General features: G+C 41.2%; 1 protein-coding gene across 1 annotated transcript in view; it reads right to left on the bottom strand.

The window, feature by feature from the left end:
* LOC119483949 (neural cell adhesion molecule 2-like) overlaps window positions 1-26,969 on the bottom strand; it is a 529,018-nt gene that overhangs the window by 54,624 nt on the left and 447,425 nt on the right. The window contains 5 exon segments of the mRNA XM_037762474.1: window positions 3,970-4,115; window positions 11,782-11,951; window positions 20,261-20,272; window positions 20,274-20,320; window positions 20,322-20,377. Of these exon segments, the coding sequence (XP_037618402.1) occupies window positions 3,970-4,115; window positions 11,782-11,951; window positions 20,261-20,272; window positions 20,274-20,320; window positions 20,322-20,377 (431 nt within the window).

Below are 26,969 nucleotides of genomic sequence, written 5' to 3'. Positions count from 1 at the left end.
AGTCGTCTAGCCAGCACTATTTGGCCCTCGTCAAAGTCGCTCACATCCTTACGCTGGCCCATTTTTTCTGCTTCCAACACAAAGTTCAAAGTTCAAATGTTTACTTGCTGCCTAATATATCCCCCCCACTGCCAGGTGCCACTGTAACGAGACAATCAGTGTTATTCACTTCACCTGTCAGTGGTCTTAATGTTATGGCTGATCAGTGTATATCGCAATATATTGTATCGTGACCCCCTGTATCGTGATACGTGTCGTATCGCCAGATTCTTGCCAATACATAGCCCTCCATCTAACGCCAGTAGCTCTTCATCTTTGGATGTTTAGCATTAACAGAACAGAGGCTACAGTGCGGTTTGCTAACCTCGCTCAGAAGCGAAACAATACCACAGGAGCAAAACAATACCGCGACTCAAATCCTACCTCGGCTCATAATTGAATTCCAGGAACTGCATCCCATTATGCTCTTACCGAGGGGTCAAGGTGTTAGTTGGCGAAGAATGAGGAGAATGGAAGCAACATTATGCAGTGAGTAAAAACTAAGCCCTCTGAAGCTTAATGTCTCTCAACAAGAGAGGAGTGTGTGCAGACTGGATATGCAGATTGGAGAGCAAATTGAGAGAGGAACATCCTGCCTTAAACCTAAATGACTGCGGCCATCCATCACGTCTCGCGCCGCTCGAGCCCTGTTTGTCTTTGCGTATGTTTAGGTGTGTTGGTTTGCACTACGCATTTCCATAATTGCATTTGCTGCGGGAAGAGAAGCACTTACTCTCATTTTCGGCTGTGATTTATCAACCCGAGCGATTCGAGCTAATGCACACATTCATTTATCGCCGCGGTGACCTTTTTCCCCGGCAAAAAAGAACGGCTGCCATCTTTGTTTTTTTCTTCCCCCTTTTTTCTGCGAGAGCTTCTGTCCCCTTGCCAGGGGAGGCTGTGATGGAAGTGCATATGGTTCTGACATTGATGGCGGCTCGTTCAAGAATAATTACTTCTCCCAAGAAAATGCGTCTGCAGCTCATTCAGCGTCTGATTTGTGAGGCTCTTCTCACGGACAAAGTGAATAACGGATGCCGAGAGGAAAACACACAACAGAGGCTTAGTGTCTTTTCAATTTCTTAAGTTGGATTACATAAAAATGTCGCAGAGCTAAAGGTAGAGGAACCAAAGTGCAAATTGAAAGTATTAGCGTTTGCCCTGGAAACTTCAAGGTTCTTGCTGCTTCTTTGTGCCGAGAGCTAATCAAAATAAACGTGCGCGCTGATTTCCCTTGAGATAATAATCTCAGCAAAGACGAGAGATTTAAACACTGCCTGTAAAAAAAAAAAAAACACGGACCAAGGTGAACGTATTATTTGAGTGAAGCTTTGATATTAAAAGAGACTTTGGATGTCAGCTATGTGGGAAAGCAATCATCAGCTCTTGAATGTAAACATCTGCCTTCAGACAGGCCTTGAGCAGCACTGCTGGCAATAAATGCCTCTAATTGCAACATTTCATGTATGGCAGATGGGAATGATTATGTCTGCTTTGATTTTTTTATGAGGACGTATACAAGTAATTACCTGTTAACGTCGGCTATTTCTTTTAGTGCTCAGCCGGGCTAAGCACAAATAGTCCAATTTCCTCGACATAAAAAGAAGAAGTGACATGTTAATGGTCACCATGAGGACAAAAACAGAAGAAAAACATCTCACGTGGACTGCTGTATTGTTTTTGTTGCAACACCTTGTAACATCCATTTTTTAAAGGGACTGTATGTAAGATTTTACACGTATAAACACGTTATTTTACAGGTCCGCAAATTTCATGGTAATTAGATGATAATTAGCAAGTAACCTATTTGAAATTTCTAATACTGTCAAATTACCCCAATATTTACCTCAAAATGTACTGAAAATCACTTTATTATAAACAAGATTTCATTATTATATGCTAAAGTAGAAAAGCGTGGCGCGGCTGCGTCGCGTGGCGGCTGCGTCTCGTGTTCACACCAGCTGCATGTCAGCTGCGTGTCAGCTGCGTGTCTGCTGCTGCTGTCAGCCCTTTCATAATGGCCATTTCATTTCATTATAAATGTCATTAATATTTAATTTAGACAGAGAAAGGTTTGTGGTAATTTGTAAATAATAGTAATAATCCACGAATAAAGCTCAGTACTATATTCATTCATTGAGCCGTGCAAGTCACTGCATGTTCTATTTACCTGAAGACATGGAAATAAAGCACATCAATTAACTTTGTATTCTTTTCCTGGAAATGTATTAAAACAATTCCTAGCTATTTATTACTGCTTAATGGCGGATAATAATTATTAAATTTTGTTTATAATAGATATAAATAATAATAATAAAGGTCCAGAGTCAAGCCCCAAGTCAAGACAGCCAAACAAAAGGTAAATATTGGGGTAATTTGGCAGTATTTCCCAAAAAATTTCAAATAGGTTACTTGCTAATTATCACCTAATTAGCATGACATTTTTGGATCTGTAAAATGAAGCGAGTGTCTTTATTTTCAGCTCCGCTTACATGCCTAACAGTGTCCAACCACAGTTAACATTCAGTTAGAAATAGAATCCGCTAATGCCAACAAACGACCAGCCTCCACCACAACTCAGACTCCGACACAAACTCCATGGAAGCACAAAACAAAGTTGTATCTAGTGAAGCCCATCCTGCAAAACAAGAATGCGACCGACGTCGGGGGGGAAAACTTGGATCAACATCAGCCGGGCCTTCGATTCAGAGAGGGACCTTCGTTTGGTAAGCTAACATTACTGTCAATAAGGTGAAATATTTTGTGATATTGTGCTTTTAGAACATTTGAGGCCAGAAATGGGAATTACAGTAACAGAATACTGATTCATATTTGATCAGCGCTGCCTAGTTTGATCGTAGTTCGCGAATGATTGACAGCTGCTCAGAGACGACAAGGCCAGCTTCAGTCTACGCAATTCTTGTATAAAACTAATCAATAAATACCACATTAAGACACCAAGACCTTGAGGAACACCATAGAAAAAGCCTTGCTGTGATTTGGGATCAAAAACTTTTGACATTTGGAGATTTCTGCCCATTTTTCGGGGATTGGATGGCGAGTGCTGCTGTTGAGTAAACGGCTAAGAAACCATTGTCAATCTAGCTAGGAAAGCCATCGAGTCCTCTGAATGCTCTAGGTCTGTGGTTTGATTCATCCATCCTCTGAATGCTCTAGGTCTCTAGTCTGATCCATCCATCCTCTGAATGCTCTAGGTCTGTAGTTTGATCCATCCATCCTCTGAATGCTCTAGGTCTCTAGTGTGATCCATCCATCCTCTGAATGCTCTGGGTTTGTAGTTTGTGACTGTAAAGTTTCATGAGGCTGTGATTATCCTAGAGGTCACCACAGGTCATTTTATACAGGGAGGTTTCAATAAATGGTCCCACTACAATGAAATGTCTCCTATGGGGACTAACATCATCACACATGAATACAGTTGGGCTCATTGGATTCACAAGAGTCTCAGCTTTACAGTGATACCCATAAAGTGGGCATGTCTGTAAAGGGGGTACCCATAGAACCCATTTTCAGTCACACACCTTGAGGTCAGAGGTCAAGGGCGCCCTTTGAAATTCGCCATGGCTGTTTTCCCCCGCCAAAATTTTGCATAACTTCGTAGCGTTATTTAGCCTGCTTTCCTACAAGCAAGTAGGACATGGTTGGTGCCGATGGATTCAAGTTTTCAAGTTTCACATGATATCAGTATATTCCCAATACCTTGGAAACTGAGCTCACTACAACCTCCGAAAGACAGAAAAGCAGCCGGCCGTCAGAGTTTTAAGAGGTTAAAACTGGTGGATTTCTTCCCTCTATACATTCTTCAGAATATTTATCCTATGTTTCCAAAGTTATAGCTCTATGATGATGCATGCACAACAACATACACACACACATACAGAGCCAGATGGACTTTCTGGCAGTTCCTACCTTGTCTCCGTCCACGAAGGTCTGGCCGTCGCTGGCTCTCCTCCAGGAAATGTCGGGCAGAGGCTCGCCCTCGGCCACGCAGGAGATCATGGCGGCGCTGCCCTCTACGGCTGTCACGTTCTTCAGCTGGATGATGTGGGGCTGGACTGGAGGCCACAAGAGGACGAATGGTAGGAGGAGGAGGAGGAGGAAGCGAATAAGAGAAAAAAATGAGATAAAGAAGAATAGATTGAAAGGCAGGCGAGGGAAAGGTGTGAGGGAGGACTGTAAGTAAAATTGTTAGCGGGAGAGAAACTGTCAAACATCTAACTCATAAGGGAGGGGAGATGAAGGCTATACCACGGGGGTTTAAACACAGAGCTGATGCATGACTTTGCTACTGACAGTCTAGGCCAAGATCATTTATACACTGCAGTCGTACTCCGCAGTTTCGGCGTGCCCTCTGGCCTATTCTGTGCAGATTCCTCGGCCTGGATGACAACACAAACTTTGCTAAAGTTGAAAAAACATATCAGAGATCTCCTCCTGTGTGCGTTCCACCTTTCTTGTCTTAAATAAATATAGATTTCTGTCTGGCAGGATGCCTCTCCAGCGCCGTGTGAATGTGACGCAGAGCGAGCGGCCCCGATAAGTGCTGCAAAGCGTGCTGCCGGGGGCTGCTCCCCGCTCGCCTCCTCCTGATAAGATGCTCCGAGCGAGCCCTGCAACGCCAGGCATGGCGAGGCCACGGAGCATGTCACATGAATCATGGATTTCTTCTCCCCCCCACACTCACACACTGCACTTAAGTCCTTAACAGGGTGCTTGCAAAGTAGCATGGCATAAAATCCAAAAGGAAAAGAGTATTGAATGGAAAGTAGTGACTACAGTAGTGGAGGCTTTTAACACCGCCCAGGGGGATCTGAGGAGTGTTTGGCAATTTCACATGGCTTCAACCTCAGGGTGGAGGAGCCATCTCCAGGGATTCTGGGGAGCTTGTCAAAACATACGGTCACACAAACATACAAAAAGGCGCACACACACACGTTTTACTATACCTGCAAGGACCTTCAGTGAATAGATCAATGATCTAAGAATAGAGCCGAACCAAACCATCCGTTATCTGTAACCGCTTATCCTATTCGGGGTCGGCTGGAGCCGATCCCAGCTGACATTGTGCGAAGACGGGGCACACCCTGGACAGGTCGCCAGACTATCACAGGGCTGACACATAGAGGACAGACAACCATTCACGCTCACATTCACACCTATGGGATATTTAGAGTCAACATCTAATCTAACATGGACTGTGGGGGGAAACTGGAGCACCCGGAGAAAACCCACGCTAACACCGGGAGAACACGCAAACTCCACACATTGTCATTGACGTAACCTATTCCCCACTGTAATCTTATAGGATAATTCTGGTTTATTGTAAGATAAGGTTTTCATTTCTATCAGTTATGATAACTCCTGGATGCTATCAGAGTTGAAGTTTACGTCAGTGGCTTCGTCCCGTTCAGCCAACGTTACCTGAGATAGCGTTACGTTTGCCAAACACACATCCTCATTCTAAAAGCGCTTTCTCTTGTAACGGGAAAACATCAAAGTATTTAACCTAAGCGATCAAACCAAATCTATATAGAGTGCTGAAGGAAGTTGCGTGACAAAAACTACTTAGTTAAGTATTTTTAACCCAACCACAATCTTTTCCTAAACTTAAGTACGGAATTCACATGACAAAAAATACTTAGGTTTCGGATTATTAAATACTTGACAAATCTCCCTTTGAGGTGCATTTTGAACAGATAAAGAAATGTGCGATTCATTTGCAATTAATCGTGATTAAATATTTTAATCGGTTGACGATATATATACATATATATTACTTCTCTAGACATACTCAATCCGGTTTACATTCAGTTTATCCATTTGAAACACTGACAATTTAACTTGCACTATTTGACGTCTTTGATTCTCATTATCCTTTTTCTTGTGTGATTTTCCTTTTTTTTTTATATACATTTTTAATGAGCATTGTTGAAGATTTTTATTGCCAACGATGCTTGCTATGACTATATATTGACTATATTTACCATCAACACTGATTGGACATTCCCTTTAATCTCTCATTGCACAGAAAAAACTGTGTGCGCTAAAGCACGATAGGTCAAAGTTGGGTATTTTACCATCCCTTTCATTTTCTCCTCCAAGCATGTTTGGTTTAAAACCCGTATGAATGTGTGACATTGTTTTAGCGACACGTCTGAGATCTCAGCAGTTAAATCGTTATCATATCCAATAGGAATGACGGCTGAAACCACAGTAATAAGCCTTCAATTGAAATGTGTATTATTCTTTAACAATAGACGCCAACAAAACAACAAGCCTCCAACAAAACAACCGCCCTAATAACTTATTGAGTCTACAATTGAGTCTGTTTTTCCAAAAACAAGTCAAAGAGATTTGCCAACAAGAATAATGGATAATTTCACTTGTTTATGAAGCAAATCAGCTTAATTCAAAAAATCTTGCTAATAGTGCAGCAATCTGCCTGATTCTGCTTTGTGTGGAGACAAAAGGAAGCTGCGGAGAGAACGACTGAACTCATCTCAAACCCGTTGGCAGAAGTTGTACTTACTGTAAGAAAAATAAGCTCCTAATGAGACTAAATTGTTAAGATGATTTCTGCAGAGAGGAGCACTTTAGATGATCGTCCACATCTATTAAACCTCGCGTCGGCTTTTTGTATTAGAAACAAACGCGCAATGTAGACACTCAATGATGCACATTCAAAGCCGCCACACACACACGCACGCACAGATAAAACTTGTAATGGCGCCGGGAGCGGTCTGAACCGGTTCTTCATCACCGCCTTATCTGCAGCCGTTTTGCCCCAGATGCCCTTCATCATGCAAATATTAAATGGGAAATGTCTCATTTATCAAGCATGGTGCAAAAACCACTCTGCAGGGAACATTATTAATAACGCATTATCTAAAAACATTTCAGCTCTAAATGGGAAAGAACGGAGCGGCATTCGTGTGCTAAAAGATAAAAATCCAGAATTAATTTGACCTTCCAGGAGTTTATTCTTTTTAGTTTGATGCGTAAATTTAAATTCTTAAGAACCCCAGTCTCATTAAAAAAACAAGAGTATTTTACTCTAGCATTTGTTAATAACTATAATTACACTTTATTATATTATCATAATAATTAAACTTGAAAATGTTGGCAGTCCTGACACTCTTTGCTTAAAAAACGGGCTCAATCTTGCCCTCACACTGAGAAAAAGCCATTACTGGTGTCAGCGTTAGAGCAGAAAGTGACATAATGACAACTGATGGAGCTTTTTGACACTAGAAATATATTTAAATACAGTTTTGGTACAGTTTGGCGGAATAAAGAGTGTATTAGTGATGCTTACATTGACAGTTCTTGCTGTTTATGGACCATTAATCGCTACTTTCTTCTGCAGCCAAGCAGCATTTTCATCCCCCCTATAGAGAGGTGCAGGAATGAGTCCTAAAACCAGGAAATGAGTTAGCTTTTTAGCACTTCTAGTTCCCTCTTCTCGAAGTCAATGGGTTTTTTTTAATGGGTTTTTAGTTAGATGCCTGAAATAAGGTCTGTGGCTCAAGAGATTTTAACGTTTTGTTCTACAATATATAAATACGTTAGTAAATATCCCTCTCGTGAATTTTGAAACTTTTCCTAGATCTAATTGGTAAGGTTTAGGCAGCAAAACAACTTCCTTAGGTTTAGGAAAATATTGTGGTTTGATTTATAATAACTCCAGAAATGGCTTAACTTAAGTTCGGAAGTTACGTGACAAAAACGACTTAGTTAGGGTTGGCATGTTGGAACGGCGGCGCTCGTCAGTGAGAGAAATCACTCTGATTGGCTGTTCAGCTTAAACGAATCAGCACACGAGAAGAGAAACGGAAATGAGGAAAGCAACAAGTAAAGTAAAGAGGAAAAACACAGAAGTCTTTTCTCATTTTTTCATCTTCATCTCATCTGTTCATTCCCTTGTTTCCCTTTTGAATGATGAATACAGACTACTGCCACCTGCTGGTGAGAGAGTTATTTCATCTCACGCAGGAGCAAAACGTACGTGGTAGTTGGCCGTCGGCTGAAGTCTTTGCGGTGTGTTCCAGTGCAACTTTTTGGACAAGACAAAGGAGACGCAGCAGTCGGCTTTCGTCGCCGCTAGTTCTTTAATGTCAGGTTGGTATGTCTGGGCATTAAGTAATAAACATTGTTTATTTTCTGCAATAATACAAAAAACAAAAGGGAAAATACCTTTTTTTTTTTTTGAGGGAACCAGGGTGATGCTAACTTCCTGGTTAGCCAACAAAAATACGTCATCCCTGCAGCAATATTTAACTTTACATAAAACTCCTACGGACAGCAGCTCAGATCCACAAACCAAATGCCAGCATAGATGCTCTCCTGTTATCCCTGATGCCTCTCCTATTATATACTGTATGTCATCAATCTACAGTATGTTTTGCAGTTTATTACAGAGGTTATGCTTTTTCTCATTCCTCTTATTTTCCATAAAAATCAGTGATAGCGTATTAGGTTTCTAGTCAACAGAAAGAAAAGAATGAAAGAGAACAATGCCATGAAGTGTTCAACCTCAAATTACAAAACCCCCTTTAAACAGGACGCTGTATTTCTACTGCCAACAGATAAAAAGACGCAAGCTGAGGCCGACTGCAGAGGACTGTTCTGTCTGCAGAGAGATGTGTATCTCTGCTCCTTCTATGATATGTTTCTCCCAATATGGCTGCTGCTGAATGCTGCTGAAAAATGGAGAGTTTAGAAAGAAGCACCTTGCTCTTTTACCAAAAACCTGACATTTAGTGTTGATGCTTCAGATAGCTGCAGAGTTATCTGCGTTGTTGAATGCCGTTTACATTTAGGTCTCTGTGGAAATGATGTAAAAGACACCACCAAAACAAAAACTGAGAATGCAATGCTGCCATTTCTTTAAAGTATAAATGGGGGGGATTTATTTTCTCACAGCAATAAATGACCCAGAGACTAAAAGTGAGATATAATCCCTGAAGACTGATAATAGCTGGAATAGCGCCCCACACCTTCTTTTGTCACATCGTTCATCTAATTTTGTGCTGAAAATCATATTTCCTTTGCCCATTCTATCACTTATAATCATGCAATAATATACAATTGAGAAAGGAGGAGGACCGTAATTTGGGTTAAAATAACTCCAGAAGTGGTGCTACTTAAGTACAGAACTTACGTGACAAATAAAACGTTGACTTCTGGTTACACACGGGATATGAAGAGCACTCTCCTGGGTTAAAATCCAGTGTTTTTTGTTCCATCCATCCACACCGTTCCCTTCCTGCGCAGCATTTGTCACTCTTTATACTTCCTGGTTCTCCATTACGTGGATTAGGAATGATTTTGGGGTATATATACGAATCACAGTACATTACTTTCCGTAGGTATAGCTACAAACGGTGTTAAAATCATTGGATATGATGATAAGGTAAATGCCTACAGCGCAACATGTCTAAGTATCTTTGTTGGCAAATGTGAAATGTGAGCTAAGTCAAGGCTGCTATTTTCTTTTTGGGGAAGACAGAAAAACAAAGAAGCTTGTAGAAACATGGCTGACTTTAAATAAGAAGCCCTGAGCGAGGAACACATCTGCACACACACCTTGTCTTAACTTAAATGCCCTGTTCTCCTCCCGCCTGTGCTGTCAAGGGTAATAAAACTAACTTACAACTGCGTTTCCCCCACCGCACAGTGAAAAGCACGACTCCTCCCTCCCCCTTAACTTCTTCATTTAAATGTGCATTTTGAAGAACAAGCGCTTCTCCCATCTTGAAAGGATGTTGATGACTAGAGCACAAATCTCCATACATTTCCATGAGCGGGACGTGCACTATCCGAGTGATCTGTGAGGAAATAGCCGGCAGGTTTATGAAAATATAAATTGAGATTTTTTATTAGGAGTGCAGTAAATGAAATATGAAGCAATAAATGAAATATTTCCGTTCGGCAGAGATATATCATATTGATGCAGTTGTTATTGTTGTGGGCTGAGGGCCATTTGGACGTTTGAAAAACAGTTTTTTTATGAAATGGAATTTGTGCAGGTCCTTACAATAAAGCTTTACGGCTCAACATAAAACACTGTTCACTGTCACGGGCGACGCCTTTACACTTAAAAGCTTGGAGGAGCACAACATGGCAGATAATGTAAAATGAAAACAAACTTCTTGGATAATAGGAAACGTTTTGTTGTGTTATTTCAGGTTAAAACAGATTAAAGGGTCAGTTCACCCAAATTTGGAAACAAAAATGGTTTTCACTTATCTTAAGAGGTATCTATTCATTATGGTTTTATGTGTCCAGGATTGGAGATATCTTTGTATTTTGGCTACTATCCCAGTTCAATGGAGATGAATGTAATTTGGAACTACTTTATATCAAAGAAATAGTCCCTGTGAATGGTTAAGAGTGGTCTAAAAGGGAATATAGTTGTGGAAAGAGAATGTCTGATGAATGTACATCCAAAACTATTTTCAAGGCTACTAGAGGTAAGTGAGATTATTATTTTTTTTTAATTTTGCATTTCCGTGAACCAACCCTTTAGGTCAACCGCCTTAAGGGGATTTATAGTTTTCTATTCAGGGGTTATGATATAGCAACATAGCCTACGCTGTCCATCCCTCGTTACTTGCTTCTATTAGTTGATGAAATCCAACGCTGAAGTCAAAACCAAAAATAACCCTTTGCATTAAGTATAAATACATCTTAAGTTGGCAAATAACCCCCGATTAAACTCATTTGTTTGTGATATTAAAATAACGTTGCTGTCACTCGTATGATTTTGCTGTATAGCCTTCCTAGAATACAACTCTAATGTTGTGTTCACACTACGAGCTACACAGCAACGGGTTAAAAGTCATTTTCAATGGAAACCGGTGACGTGAAGCTACAAACTGACACCCACATCTTGTCGCTGTTTGACGCACCACAAATAAAGCTGTGCTTTTCTCAACTATTTTTGGTGCTCCAATGACGCGGTGAAGTGTCAACTCATGTGTTTTTGTTTCGCCCTGATCCGTTCCGTTTACGTCCGTCGGCCAGTTCCCAGTGCTGTTTAACGGCATAACTACGTCAACGAACGCTCGAGCAACACTTCAACGGCGACAATGTAGATGACCACGCCGGCCGTTTTGTTGCTGTTGGTCAGGACCATTTGGCGTCATTTTTCAATGCACTGGGTTTCCCTTGGCGTCACTTAGGTTTAGGCGACAAAACTACTTGGTTAGGTTTAGTAAAAGATCAAAGTTTGTGTTAAAAGTATGTTTGTTACGCAACTTCAGTTATGTAGCCTACGTTATGTACGTTATCTAATGTGTTCATGTAATTTAACACTGGTCTTTCACCCAGGAGGCCGCTGTTCATGAACCATGATGTTTTTTACTGAACCTAACCGTTGCGGTTTTTGTTTTGTTTCAATTTACAACTTTAACCACGTGTTTAAAACTGTTTAAAAGTGCGTCTGTAATCCGGGAGGAGATATGTTTCCATCAAAACGTAATTGAGAATGCCGTTTAGTTGTATGGGAATGTAATTTTGTAGGAAGCAGGGTTGCCTCCCTAAACGGACTTTGTAACTCTCGCGGATTGGTTTGCATTGGAGTTACTTGAAACCTGGTATGTCTAAAGGGTTCTTCTGTATCAAGCGCCGAGGGCTGTGACAAAACATCAGTATTTGACGTCCTGCAAATGAGACCGGAAAAACAGGAGCATGTGTGTTTAAAGGTTTCAACATCCTTACCAAAGACTTTGAGGAAGATCTCCCTTTCCTGCGATCCCGCCTTGTTGGTGGCCTTGCAAGTGTAGGTGCCCCCGTCGCCCTGCCGGATGTTGCGGATGGTTAACATGCTCCGCCCGCCATCCAGCCTGTTGATAATGTACTGCTCCGATGGCTCCAGCTGCTGCCCTTTCCTGCAAACACAATAAGCAGGAGCCGCAGATGAGCGACGGCTACGGCAGGAAAATATGGCAAACAACTCACACCTGACAGTGACCTCCGCAAATTCACACTGCAGCACATGTTTGATGTTACAGATGTATAATCTTAGCACTTTGGGTGTCAACTGATCCCGTAAAAAGAGAGGCTAAGTGCAGACAGCTTGGCTCTGAAGCTATTTCTATCTCTATGCACATAAACAGACGAAAACATGACCGCACTTTTTATAGACACCCTTTCAAGTGTGATAAAGGTATTGTTTTGGATATCATACCATAATTGAAATAGTTCTATGAATCATTTGTAGTATGTCATCAGAGTTCTTCACACTCGACTACGACTTCTCAAACTCTGCCACGCAGAAAAATATCTTCATATTCTCAGTCAATGTTGGAGTTCTCACTTGTGTTGTTGTGTACATTCAGTTATGGACTGCAGCGCTCTCTAAATGACTCCGGTGTGGTGTGGAATACAGTGCTGACTTAATGTCTTTTTTCTTATTGCACTCTGTTGGGAAATTAGCCAGAAAAAAAGCAACAGCTAAACTGATCATGTCTATATTTAAGCGTCATAGCAGAAGCATAATGGTGTGAAGCAGGTTCGCAGCCTCCCCGCTTGTTTATTTACCGCAGCTTAACCAGCCGTGTAATCTATAAGGTTAAAGGGATCGCTAGTTTTGGGGGACTTTTTTTTCCACAGAGTGATTTTTTATGCCATTTGCATGCAGGCTAAACGTATGACATTAGCTCAACGACTGGATGTATATGGGATCAGCAAAGACTCACAAAAATAAAGGGAAATACACCTTTAAATTCCTCAAACGACGCATGGATCGTTAACAAACAAATAAACACTAATTTTATTAAAGGGATGGTTCCGATTTTTTTGTAGTGGGGTTGTAAGAGTTACTTATACACTCTCTTACACCTGTAGGTAGAAGTTATCATGGCTACTGGCATTGTTTTTAGCGTTTTTAAACAACTTAACAAACATCATTTTTTAATGAAATCATGAATAATATATGATCTTTAAAGTGACTATTTGTAACTTTCAGAAATGCTTATTAACAGCGACACCTGTGGCCATGAAATCAACGAAAGTCAGCGTCGGGCTTGTGCTTGTGCTTGCTCTAAATGGACATGAACGAGCATCACTCAAAACAGTGAGGCGACACACGTCAGCTAAAAGCACAATATCACTCTATATTTCAGCTGCTTGGCAGTAATGTTAGCTGACCAGACGAAGGTCTCTCCGTGAATCAATGCTGATACTGTGTTTGTTTCTCCTGCCTCAGCGCAGGCTTCAGCAGCGGGGCTCCCCAGCGCGAAACTCATCTCCCTCCGCCCGCAGCCGGAGAGAGCAGGAAGACACCGGCAACCGGTCGGTAACGAGACGGTAACGTTTCTCTCTGCGTAGCCCCGTTACTTCCCAAGACACGGGAAACCTCTGTTGGTCTGGAGGAGCTGCAGCATTTATTTCTGCACAAACGTCCCCTGTACATTCACTAGATATTCTCAGAGCTAAACTAACTCTTCTGCAGTGTGGAGTGAGCGCGCGTTCACGTCTAGAGGTGGAGGCGAGTACGCGCGCGCTGTCTGAGTGAAGGCGAGCAGGCAGAGGAGACGAGACAGCGGCCACACGAGAGCGCGCATGTGTGCCGACCCGCTACATTTATACGCTTAGAAAGTTACAAACAGTCCCTTTAACATGTCTACCATTTTATGAATCAACTTATGGACTTGCCTCTATGATGATTCAATGTGGATGCTATCGGATTGGATTCAGTCCGTGCACAGAATGATGTCCCACAGGCTCAGTCTGGTGCTACACATTTATTTAAGATGTTCTGCAAAATGTCAAATAATGCTTTTGGTTGACAATCGCTACACAGTGTATTCTGTTTCCATCTTGTACACAGGGATTCTCATTATCTCACTTATTCACGCGAGACTTCCCTGTTCAGATAAACTTAGCTCAGCAGCATAACACCATATTTCTTATATTTCTTAATAAACAGTAAACAACAACATAAACAATAGTCATAGCAAAAGGCTAATATGAGCAACAGGAGGACTCCCTAACACGAGGGCTCATTGTCAAAGCTCCCAGCGCCCCGCGCTACTACTAATGTTACCATGGCGACTGTAACCCTCGTATTAGCTGCTAGCTAACTGGCTAAATTGAAGCAGCAAAACAGACGCTAACACACGCTAAACATTCACTGAACTGAACACAGTGTCACTGAAGTACAGTGTAAACACTGTCCTAACACAGAATTCTAAATAACATCACCAGCTTACCTGCAAAATGTAAAATAATGCTTTAGGTTGACATCGCTACACAGTGTAATCTGCTTCTATCTTACACACAGAGATTCTCATTATCTCACTTATTCACGCGAGACTTCCCGGTGACGCTCCCTTCACCTACACGGCTTCTGTAGCGACACTGCCCTGACACTGGCGATCTACTGGCACAACACCCTAATAATGACACTGGCAATAAATAACACTGTACCCTAAATTATAACCACATTGAACTCGTTCTTCTTATAAACACATATGAACATGACAAACTCTCTTCACTTGCATTACACCCAGGAAATGGTTCTGTTTTATAACCTACACATGACTGATTGTGCCACACACACGTCTGCCATGCTTTCTACAGCTACAGGTAGAGCTAAACAGGAAGCTACTAAACAGGAAGTGACATCGCGGCATGACAGGAACTGACAAATAACATGAATTTACACATGAATTTTCTTTAACTTTAAAGTAATTGTTCACATCTTGTTTTTACAGATAATTTCATCATTATCACTGGAGGTGAAATTAACGCGGGTTATTACACGGCTTTTTTGAAAACTCGATTCTGATTGGCCAATCACGGCATTCTATGGTCTGTTATTTCTTTATAGCAGACCGTTGCTATGTATAACAGACAGTTGCTTTTGGCGTGGTTCTGATCTTGGACGCTGGCAGACCGTTTTTATGTCAATTATGGATTTCTTAAGTAAGTCGCTGTGTAATAAGCGGGATAATGTACAGCTAGCGGGTCATTGCTGTGAAATAAACCACGATGCTGTCGGCGTTTAATTCACAACAATGACCGGCTCGCTGTACATTATCCATTACTTAACGTTAATGCAGAGATGACCGGAAGTAACCAGACGTGCAGTTCATAAAACAGATATATGTCACACTACATTGTGCAAGCAGCGAATAAACAATGAGTTAAATGACTGTGCCATGTGAAAGGGGACACTCATAGTGTCACATCAGCAGAGAATTATCACCCAAACTCTTCAGTTCAACTCAGCTTTAGCATCTTTCAATTGTTTCGGTTTTACAGCCTGGAACTTTAATGTTTTGGTTTCAGTCCCTCCGCTCTCATCAACTAAGTTGGCAGCGAAATAGCTTGGATAAATCCACTGTGCACTCCCTGCGTAGCACCAAATAGCAGACAGACAAAGTTAGCGAATGGCATTTCTCATGAGTTTCTCCCAAACAAAGCTAAAGAGTGAATATTGTATTTAAATGGACACTCAAGACGGCTCAAAATGAATGCTAATCTTGCTAAGAAATAAAGTACAAAAGAAAGTAAAGTATCCTTTCAAGATATAAGTAGAGGTTTTATCAGGTGGAAACAGAGAGTCTGGAGGTCAGAGATGGAGGCTTGGGTTGCGGCTGGCAGATAAGTGGTTTGAACCACCGAATCAGCTCAGAATATACAGATAGACAAAATGAATAAGTAATGTTCTCTTCTCCCTTAACAACTACAATCTATGTGTCCCTTGAGCAAGGCACTTAACCTTCTTCGGTTGTACTCTTACAGCTCGCAGGTGAGTGCATGTAGTTGGATGCATGAGAGATATTCTTCAAAATAAAATCATTTATGCCTGGAATAAAAGAATACAAACTTTACTGACACATAGAGACAGACAACCATTCACGCTCACATTCATACCTACGGGACATTTAGAGTCAACAATTAACCTGCATTTCTTTGGACTGCGGGGGGAAACCGGAGCACCCGGAGTAAACCCACGCTAACACGGGGCGAACATGCAAATTCCACGCAGAAGGCCCAGAGCCGGGTTTGAACCTGGGACCCTCTTGCTGTGAGGCGGCAGTGTACTGCCGTGAAGCCCCTTTTTTAATCCGCCCAAATGCTATTTACATACCCTGAAGTTATGACGAATAGGTATGAAAACATTCTTATTCTTACCTGTTTATTCAATATGAATCATAATGCCCTCAATCTGAAACTGCCGCCTTGTTTTTTAACCTCATAAGCTAGTGTGTAAATTGAATTCAAAAGCTTAGAAGCACAGAGCTTAGAATAACGCATACCTCTAATATATTTAGAGACTTCTCTGTATAGTCTCAGAAAGTATAGTCTATGAATAAAAAATAAAAAACAATCTTATTATTTGGGGGATTTCAAATGTGCAGATTTCTCGACTGTGCAGCGAGGCTTGGGCTTCAGCCTCACTGTACTGTAGGAAGCGAGAGGGAGGATAATTGAAAGTCGACGGAGGAAACACCAAAGCCAAGTAATAATACTCTGGCGAGCCAAAGAGGAAATGAAGAGATGGCCTCATCTTTGGAACGGACAGTCCAGGACGGGCTGCAGCGCTGAATGTCATTATACTGACTGACTGCTGACAGGTAGTCCATTACCCAAGACGCACAGAGGACGAGGCGAAAACCTCGCGCTGACAGGAAATGCAACTGGGAGGCTGGAGGACGCCGGGAGGGGGTGACATCAAAAGGGAAACTAAATTGGGTTGTGATTGTTGTTTACGCCTAAGCCGATTCTTTTGTTGTGATGCGCGCATTTTAATTCTGTAGTCTGGGAGTGACACGCGAGGCTTACTGACCTGGGAAATGAAGGAGCACACAATGAAATGGTTGACAGCCAGTGGACGCTGCAGAGTTTAAGATCAATGTCGATGTGCAGCTGAAGAGATCTCTAACGTTAGAGGCAGCAGTCTACCCTTGACAAATACTTTATTAAGCCTTTCAGTAGAGTTTAATAGAATGGTATACATTAATAGACATTAATAATAATCATTATCTTCACATGGACGGGTTGACTCCCTCCTCCTAGCAATCGTCAGCAAAGCCCAGATTTTTTGATGGTTTCCAAAATAGGGCTGTCACTCGATTCAAATATAAGTTTATTAAATATAAGTATTTAATACTCTTATCAACTAATGCTGGCAATATAGGCAAATATGCTGCTTTATGCAAATGTAACCCATTTTCATTCACATATTCAGAGGTCAAGGGATCCCTTTGAAAAATGGCCATCACAGTTTTTCCTCGCCAAAATTGAGCGTAAATTTGGAGCGTTATTTAACTTCCTTTGCGACAAGCTACTATGACATGGTTGGTACCGATGGATTCATTCAATTTTCGTTCAATTTTCGTTCAATTTTCAATTTTCAATTTTCATTTTTCGTTAAAACGAATCTGCGTCAACACGTTATTATCGCGTTGACTTTGACAGCCCTAGTTAAGAGTGGTTTTCACATCCCCCCCCATCGGCTCGGAAGTCCATCCTGGCCGCACCGATTTCAAATCGTAAATATTAAACATGTAGATATCCTGTTGTGTGTGAGGAACCCCAAGGGCAACCGATGACGCAGTCACATGGGAAAGAACGAATTGAAGTGACTGAAGCAGAAAGACAACCAAATCGTTGCTCTCCACACACTATAGGAACAAAACTGTTAAATTCAACATAACATGTCATTATGCGCGGGGTGTCTCACATTTTCAATATCTGTTAAGATTTGAAAAGTCTTTTAGTGTTGGCCAGCCTTAAAATCGTTATTATGATACAAAAAAGAGACAGTGAGTGAGATAATTATCTTGGGGAAGTCACAATATGAAAGTAAAACTAGATCAATACATCACCTCTCACCATCACCACTGTGAAATTTGCTGCATTGTATTATGCATGCTGTTAAATCATTAAAATCACATTTTCCTGCTGAAAGACAAGGTAACACACACCCAGGAGTAAATATAATTTCTGCTGTTGGGGCTGGAAAACTGGAGAGCAAGATGAATGAGACTTACAGAGTTTGAGGTCGTTGCCAGCTGTGCGCTGTCTTCAAATTTTGTTTGTACTTCGCTAAGTGATGCATGTGCCTCGTTTTTTTGTTTTTTTTCCTGCAATGATCAACTTCTCTTTCAAAGTGCTACACAAGAGACTTCAGTTCTAATTAGTGTCTGTATCAGTCCCTGGAGACACTGTCACAGGAAAACCGAAATCGGTACTTTTAAAGAGTGCCGAATCACGTTAAATTAATGGGTGCCAATTTTTGTTACCTGAGAGCGCATCTGGTTGAGAGCTGGCATTGGGTGAAGGCGGGGTACACCCTGGACAGGTTGCCAGACAAACATTCACGCACACATTCACACCTACGGGAAATTAGAGTCAATTAACCAAACTTGCATGTCTTTGGACTGTGGGGGGAAACCGGAGCACCCGGAGAAAAACCCTAACAAACACGGGGAGAACATGCAAACAAACCTGCAACCCAGTGGATAGCAATTATTGAGCTACAAAAGATTGAGAGATTTACTGTAAATTCTGGATGTTTAATTGTATTTAAAGCAAGGAATTAACCTGACATCTTTGAGTGATATCCTGTCTGTAACTTTTGTCAAAGATTGTGTTGTGAATGTAACTGTGTACAATTGAAGTAAAATCACTATGCCATTTTCTGTGCTTTTTATGGCAGCTGGTCACAAGCTATATACTTCAATCTCCACCAATTAGCTACGACACAATCAAACTCTTGTACTCTGCAATAACGCCGACGGAACATGGTAGTTAACGGCAGAAAATAATAACTTGAAATTGCAAAGAATGAAAGCTAAGTGTGGGTGTTTAAGATGTCACACTTAAATGTTGCTGTGTGTCATTACGTTCAATTCAGGGCTATATTTATTAAGTGTTATTTTACCAGCCACCATTTACGTTTTCCTCCCTCGTTCATTATTGGAGCTGGAGTTATAGAAGAACAGATGTGTGAGTTTAATATATTTGACGTTTTAAGGAGTCATATAGTTTGCATGCCGTTTTCACAGCAAATCAAATGTACCTATTTTTCAAAGCAGGTTTTAAATGTGTTCTCCTATAGTTCCTTCAGGGCAGCCATTGATTTCCATTCATTTCAGTGCAGCATGAAAAACAACATACAGACAACTGCCTGAGGCAAGGTGATGCATCACAGTTAAAAAAATGTCGGATGTCTCCTGTCAAAGTCACATCATTTCTGAATGATTTTTCTCCACTGCATTATCATGCATAATGTAACTTTGAAAAAAACTGATCTTCACTGTGATGGATTACTTCAAGAACATTTCCATGCAAGTTGCAAGTGAAATTAATAGCTGCCTAGAAGGTAGGAAGTGCACACTGAAAATCGAAAAACACTACCACTATGCTCAGAAAACAGTCAGCAGCAATGCAAGTATAATTGATTTGTGCTAAATGGGCTAAAAAACATACAGGAACACATCATGGTCCATTAAGAAGAATTAACAAGAAGGAAAGTGCGTTATGGGAAACGAAGTATGAACCTAATGGAACGCCAATAAAGTGTTATCAATAGATGCTCAGGTGCAAACAGCTTGTCACGATTGCCTGCTGAGTGGGTGCGAGCTAATTACTGGATGTCGAGCTGTGGAGTGGATAGTGGGGAGTTCCAAATGCTCTTCAGGTGCAAATTTTCACACTGCTGCTATGTGGCGTGTGATACTATTGTGTGGTTGCTCCGGGCAATGTGCGGGGGCGGACTATAAATTCCTCCGTTGTGAAAAAATATCTACTTGATCTGAAACCAAAACTTTGTATATATATGTGTAGGCTGTTGGCATTAATATTAACACATACATGGGCATAAATACAGATTAACACATTTGTAATGAGTAAGTAGCACATATGTTCTGTTTATCTGAAGGAGGTAAGTAAGCTTGAATTAAGTGGTGAATACGCTACATGTCAAAAGTATGTGGGACTTTTGGTTTGGAAGCTGTTTTACGTGGTTTGGGAAAGGCCGAAGGCTGAATGGGAGCAAATCATCATGGTTCATCATGGCAAGTCGAGGTGTTGGATAAAAACGTATAAATGTGTGTAAATCCACTTGTGTATATCTCCATCCTTCATCATTTTTCCAAAGCCGGATGTTTTCTCGCCCTGTCCAATGTCCTCTGAGCTGTATGTCAGAGACAACGCTCGGTATTAAGGAAGTATGAGGTACCTGTGCCATTGACACGGGGTCTGGAGATCCGGAGGTCATGCAGGTAAAGGTGACTGATTCCCTGGTAGTCGGCCGTGGCATTGAAGGACTGCGGAACCACTGACAACACCGGAGGGACTGCGGACACAAACACAGAGCAGAAAATAACACAAGTCATCCGTTATTAGACCCTGAGAGTTAATAGGATGAATCACTGAAAGCCAAAATCTATACTATATTCTCTAAAGTATTTTCAGTCTCATTGAGCCAAATGATGCAGGCTAACACTTTCAAATGGATTAAATGGCCTTTGCGAGTGGCCTGTAAGCACTCAGTGAAAATGCTACTTCTGTTGGTAATCCCATGGGGATTTCAAATAACATTTGACCCAGACTTTGGTAAAACACAAAGGAGCTGAACACAGCGATGTGAAACCATAATACTATTGTCTGATTCAGAAATGCTCAGCCCTAAATCACAGAAACAATGGCAAGAGAGAGAATGTGTTTCGACATCAAAAAACAACTGTACCATCTATGAATAACAGCGCTTCTCTTTTTGTGAATAAATCTATTTCAGTCCCTGTCAAGTGCTCCAGCTCCAGCCATTGTTTGTCTTGTCAAGCCAATTTCTGCTGAGTCAAAATTAGAAGTGCTTCACCGCTGGGATTTTGAGGGTTTGTGTGTTTGAAAGACATGCAAACGCAAACTGGGGAAGCTTGTGCTCCTCTCAGGTATGTGATATAAGTACTGTACGTATCAAATCCTACTAAATATTTGTTCAAGGACGCACTATTTTTTTCACACATGTTCTTGAGCCATGAGGATAAATAGTTGTACTTTTGATAATAATGTTGGATTTTTTTTTTGTGCTAAAAGGGATAGTTTGGGTTGTTTTGAAGTAGGGTTATCCATAGTAGTGTATTATCTACAGTAGATGACGGTTGGCACGCCCCCAGTTGGAGAAGCAGATGTTTTTAATGGGGATCTATGCTCTTGCGAAAGCCACCAGACTCCATTAAAATAAAAACAGTAATTTCACCTCACAGAACACGGGAGTTGCTGGTCTACCGCTGCCTCAATCGGTTACACGACACTGGAAATTTCCCCACTGCGGGACTAATAAATGAATATCTATCTTATCTTATCTAGTGGTTTGTGTTATCTGTGTGACTTTGATTAGTTCTGATTCACCAAAGTCACACAATAGTACAAAATTACATGTGTTTTCAATGGAATCTGGTGGCTTAGGCAAAAGCGTAGACCGTTGGAAAGGGCTGTCTGACGGCAAGGGTAAAGCTGTGAAATATTCTAGATACTGAAGAACCTGAAGCTGTTATCTATGCTTTCTTCAAAGCCACCAAACTCCTTTCATGAAAACAGTCATTTTTATCTCGCAGAACACAGGAGTGGCTTGTCTACCGCTGCCCTCGATGGTTAGTTTGTTTTTGTTAGCTCACACAATAACACTAACTAAACTAACCAGATCGAGACCAGCAACTCCGTGTTCTGCGAAGTAAAATCACCAGTTTTTTTTCAATGGAATCTTATGGCTTTGTGGGAGAATAGATGGATATAATGGCTTCAGTTCCCCGTTGGAAATGTCTGTCTCACGGCAAGGTAAGAGATGAAAATATTAATATAGTGTACACTTAAACTGATATTGATTCTTTTAGGTGGCTAAACTACTGTTACCTGCTGCCCCCGTTGCAACCGTCCATCTACTGTAGATGATAAATGACCTATGCATGAGTACCTCTTACAACCCCACTTCAAAACACCCAAACTATTCCCTTTTAAATGGTGGTAAAGTTGGTCTAAACATTTCCATGCAGCGCATACAGTCTAATATAAGTATAGCAGGTCTTACTAATCTCTACAAGCAGCAGAATTGATAAAACAGCAGAAGTCTTGATGCCTTTATCAAGAGTATATGGTTGAGCGGCGGCACCAACACGCAGCGTGTCCCTGCCATCCAATCAGTTGAGGACTGTCATGTTGTCATTCAGGAGAAAGAAAGTAAGAGGGAGAGCAGGCCTCGGCCTTTTCTCCGTTTGCCTTTTGCCCCCAGTGACAAGGGAATGACAGCTTTATGGCACCAGCATATTTTTTATCAGGCGTCTCAGTCCATTTCTCAAGCCGTACTTATGCTCTACTCATATCCCCACTATAACTGCCTCTGCCGTGGCTCCATCCAATCCCAGGGAGGGCACGATTAAGCATGTTTGGAGCAGCTTATTCCCTCAGTTTGCTTCCATTTGGGCCGGTGAGGGACAATGACACGCAAATAAGTGTTTAGACAGGGCAACAAAAGAATAGTTTGTCCAATCTTACACTTCTAAGTAGGGGGGTATATGTAATCCATGCTTATCTGTAAACCGCTTATCCTATTCAGGGTCGTGGGGGGGCTGGAGCCGATCCCAGTTGACATTGGGCGAAGGCGTTGTACACCCTGTCACAGGGCTGACACATAGCGACAGACAACAATTCACGATCACATGCGGGCAATTTTAGACGTCAACAATGAACCTAACCTGCATGTCTTTGGATGTGGGAAGAAACCGGTAAGCACCCGGAGTAAAACCCACGCTGCACCGATGTGCAAGCCCAGTATATGTAATATTATATGGATGTATATTGTGATATCCATACTTTGTCACAACAACGCAAAAATCACAAACTCTGTGCACGTCATTCCCCATCTCTCTCTATTGTCAAAATCTCTAATAAAAAAATCTGTAAATCTGTTCGGCCTCATTGTTAATAAAATAAATTTATATATCTTCCCCGCATGTTGAAAGTTCATCTAATCCTCATCTTCATTTCTATTGTTAGTGAGTAAGCTACAGAAGACCTCTTCCTTGCAAAGGAAAAGAAGCAGATATTTGCATAATGAGATCTGATTAACATGTGGGCAAAATGGAGATAATGAGAACGATTATTAAAGCCAGGTGTGGATGCAAAAGCCTGTGATCAGATGTTATTAACCAGATAATGCATATAGATACGATCACCAAACGTAAATGAGGTCTAAACTCATAGATAGTGTAATTACTCATCTCACCTCTGTAACGTCATAACAGGTTAACAAAAATCGCTGCAATACAAAAGTATGAGGCGTGTACTGCAACTGTTGTTTACACTGGACGGTTTGCTTTTTAATTACTGTATGGTTCTAACCAAAGACCCGTTGGTGCAATCAAACTCTCATTCAAACAACCAGAAAAAAAACACTACATACTCAGTTCGGCAGCAACCTTTTGCATCAGTTTCACTTACAATTCAGCTAATTGATTTAAATGAAGATCAACAGAAAATCAGCACAGCCCACACAAAGAGCTGTTAGCATGAAAACGAAGGGGGGATCACTGCGAATAAAAACCAGATGTTTGCACTTTTGTTGAATATGTGTATTATAATGGCAAGCTGCCACGGTGATATTATTTCAGCACCATTTGTTTCCTCCGATCAAAGAAAAAAAGGCATTAAAGGTGTCACTTTGTGGAGAAACAAAGCTGAATTGTTTTATATTCCCAAACTGTCATTTGGTGAAGGTTAACGAAGTGAATTTGTTCTCCAGCGATGACATCTGGAGGACACGTATTTCCACGTAGAATCTAAGAACAACACACAAATATGGCTTCCTAAATCTCATTAAAATGTGATGAAACACAGTGTGAATGTTGGTTTTATATACTTGGGATAATGAACGGGGAATTCTAATCAAAAACAAAGCATCGTCGCAGATACCTAATGAACAAACACTGCGGTGTACTGTAGTCTTTCTTAAAAGATCAATTACACTAACGACACCAGTGTGATTACTGTATAAATGGAAAACTCTTCACGGTACATCTTAAACTCCACAGTGCCTGACTCTATCTGCTGTCTCCTGGTGTCTATTATCATTTAGTTATTGCATGTACAAAAAAACTTCTCACAAGCTCCGGTACTCTCCTCTGCCCTCTCCATATCAGGTTCTCTGGGACATTTCATAATGGCAATTCGGCAGCGGAAGCGTATTTGCGTCGCGCTTCATAACACCTCTCCTAACTGGATGCGATGCGAACGGGCGGACATCAGGTTGTTCAGTTTTTTCCCAATGAAGATGTTCTAACCTGCTCCGAGTGTCAGCGAAACAGGCTGAGCGACATGTTGCTTTGATGTAAGAAACACTCGCACTGGCTCTATTTTATGCAAAGTCTCGCGCACCTCCAAAATATTTTTCACTGGTCAAATCCACGCTGGGCTTCACGGTGATTTCGCGTGGGTTTTCTCCGGGTGCTCCGGTTTCCCCCCACAGTCCAAAGACATGCAGGTTAGGTTAATTGTGACTTTAAATTGCCCCGTAGTTGTGAATGTGAGCATAAATGGTTGTCTGTCTCTGAATAGGATAAGCAGTTACGGATAATGAATGAATGTTAATGTCCTTTTTGTAAAAGTCATAACTTTTTTTTAATTTTTGAACAACTATAATTAATGACATTATTTGAATGATTTCTCAATCTGCTCCTCTGATTTATAGAATCTGATTTTACAGGACAAACATATTTCCATAAGAATTGAATGTTCAGACAAAGGCTGTGATAAATAATATAAATAATGATTTAATTAGTAATAATAATTGTTCAAAATGATGAAATAAAGGCATAGTTTTAAGTCAAAAACCTTCAAATTTTCAAGAGGGAGGACCCAAATCGATTTTTTTCCACTTCAAGCACTGCACACACATGTACAGAGGCATCAAGGTGCGTAAAGCTTTTCAGGGATAAAAACGGCCTAAGCAATAATCAAACACTATGAGTCCTTTCCAATAGTCCTGACTCGGCGAGTGAGAGGAGCAAGCATCTGCCTGACATGATAACCATTGATTTCCGTGCCAATAGATCTCCATTCTCCAGTGTCTCTCTCTTCCTATGCAACGCACTCCCACATCAGTGAGGCTTGTTGAAACAGCCCCGTTAATGAGACACACTGCCGAGCAGAAAGACTTCAAAAGAGCAAATCAGCAACAGGGTTTAAGCGTCCAAAAAAGAATCTGGCGAGCTTTTTTTTTACGAATTCTTCATGTATTAGTCATATTCTTGAAACTTCAGAGGCTCGGCGGAGATAAATGTGAGGTTTACAGACATCAGCACAAGCATGAGCGTACACCACAAACATATTTCTCATTCTGACCGATTTACATGCTTCCATGAGGAGCTAGAGGACGTGTTTTCTGTTAAGTGCTAATGCGCTCAATGAACTGAGGATCACACATGTTTAGAAGTCGTGAAATGTTCTGGGTAAATGTCATATTGCACCTACTAGAGTGAATGTTTGAGACGAGACCTTTACAGCAGTGCTTATTAAGGTTTGTTTTGCCTTCTAGATTAGCATACAAGCTGGAATTAAACCAGCCCCGAGACATAATTGGGAATGTAACATGTGTATAACCCAGCGGTTATGATTGATGTCCCTGCAAAATAATGTAAGAAATCTTGAAGGACACAGCCGGTAGTTTCAGCTGACAGCTGAAAACGGGGAAAATAGCGGGGTCTAGTGTGTGAGTGAGTGAACCGACAATTAAGTGGATGTGTCTTGGAAGGGTAGAGGGGGAAATCAGGAAGTAATTTGCATTTTGCATCACCATCAGTTGCCATAGAAACAAACCGTGACTGCTGTGGCTATCAGGGTCATCAAAATGAAGAGTGGAGGGATGTTTGATACTGATTAAGGGAGAATGTTACTGTAGGGAGCTCAGCGGAGAAGTGGGCAGATGCTAGACACAGATATAAGTTATACTCTTGGCCTGCTTAATAATCAATCCAAAGTGATTTGCATTAAAGCAATACTTTAATGTTTTGTGAAATACGCACAGAGAGTTAGATGAGAAGATCAACACCACTGTCATATCTATACGGTAACTATGTAGGTGGTGCCACTAGCTGGTTAGCTTAGCTTAACATAAAGACTGGAAATGGGGGAAAACAGGTTCCCTGGCTCCGTCAAGTACAAAAAAATTTCATTTTACGGGGCCAGACTATTTCTTGGCCGGTACCAACTATTAACTACTACTGGAGAAGAAATAGTCCAGCACTTAACCCCCTGTAAAAACACAAAATGGGTTAGAAGGGGCGTGCTATACCTACTAGTAGGTTCAGAAGGCTTCTTATCATCTATTCACATGCTTGATCATCGATACGAATACGATAAAATGGCGCGACCTCCAGTAGCCGTAGTGTAAAGAGCATAGACTGTATATAAAGATGGATGACGCGTCTCCACTTCCTCCCACTGTACAGAACTGAAGCCAAAATATCTTGGATACAGGAGCTGCCATCTTGAGATTTTGACGTCATTTGAAGCCAGAGTCTGCGCAGTAGTGATCGGGCCAGGAGCTGCGGTATCGAGGTCTTACTTATCAGAAAAATTAACACTTGAACATACATCAGCGTGATAAGAACTACCTAAAATCACAGAAACCATCTTTGGGGAAAAATTAATTTGACGTACTTCTTTTTAGTTGTACTTCTTTAGGCCGCTGTCGACGTTGACTTATTTTACGTTACAGAACTTACATAACAAATGTACTTATTTTACCCCATACCGCAATCGTTTCCTAACGTTAAGTTTCACTTTCACAACGTGGTAGGTGCAGTTTGGCCCATGTGAAGCATTAGAATGGTAGTGATAACGGCTGATAACACTCATTCAATCGGGAGATAACATTTGAAATGGATGTTGTTTTT

This window comes from Sebastes umbrosus, chromosome 24, assembly GCF_015220745.1.
Source record: "Sebastes umbrosus isolate fSebUmb1 chromosome 24, fSebUmb1.pri, whole genome shotgun sequence".
Lineage (NCBI taxonomy): Eukaryota > Metazoa > Chordata > Actinopteri > Perciformes > Sebastidae > Sebastes > Sebastes umbrosus.
This window is presented reverse-complemented; position numbering and strand designations above follow the sequence as displayed.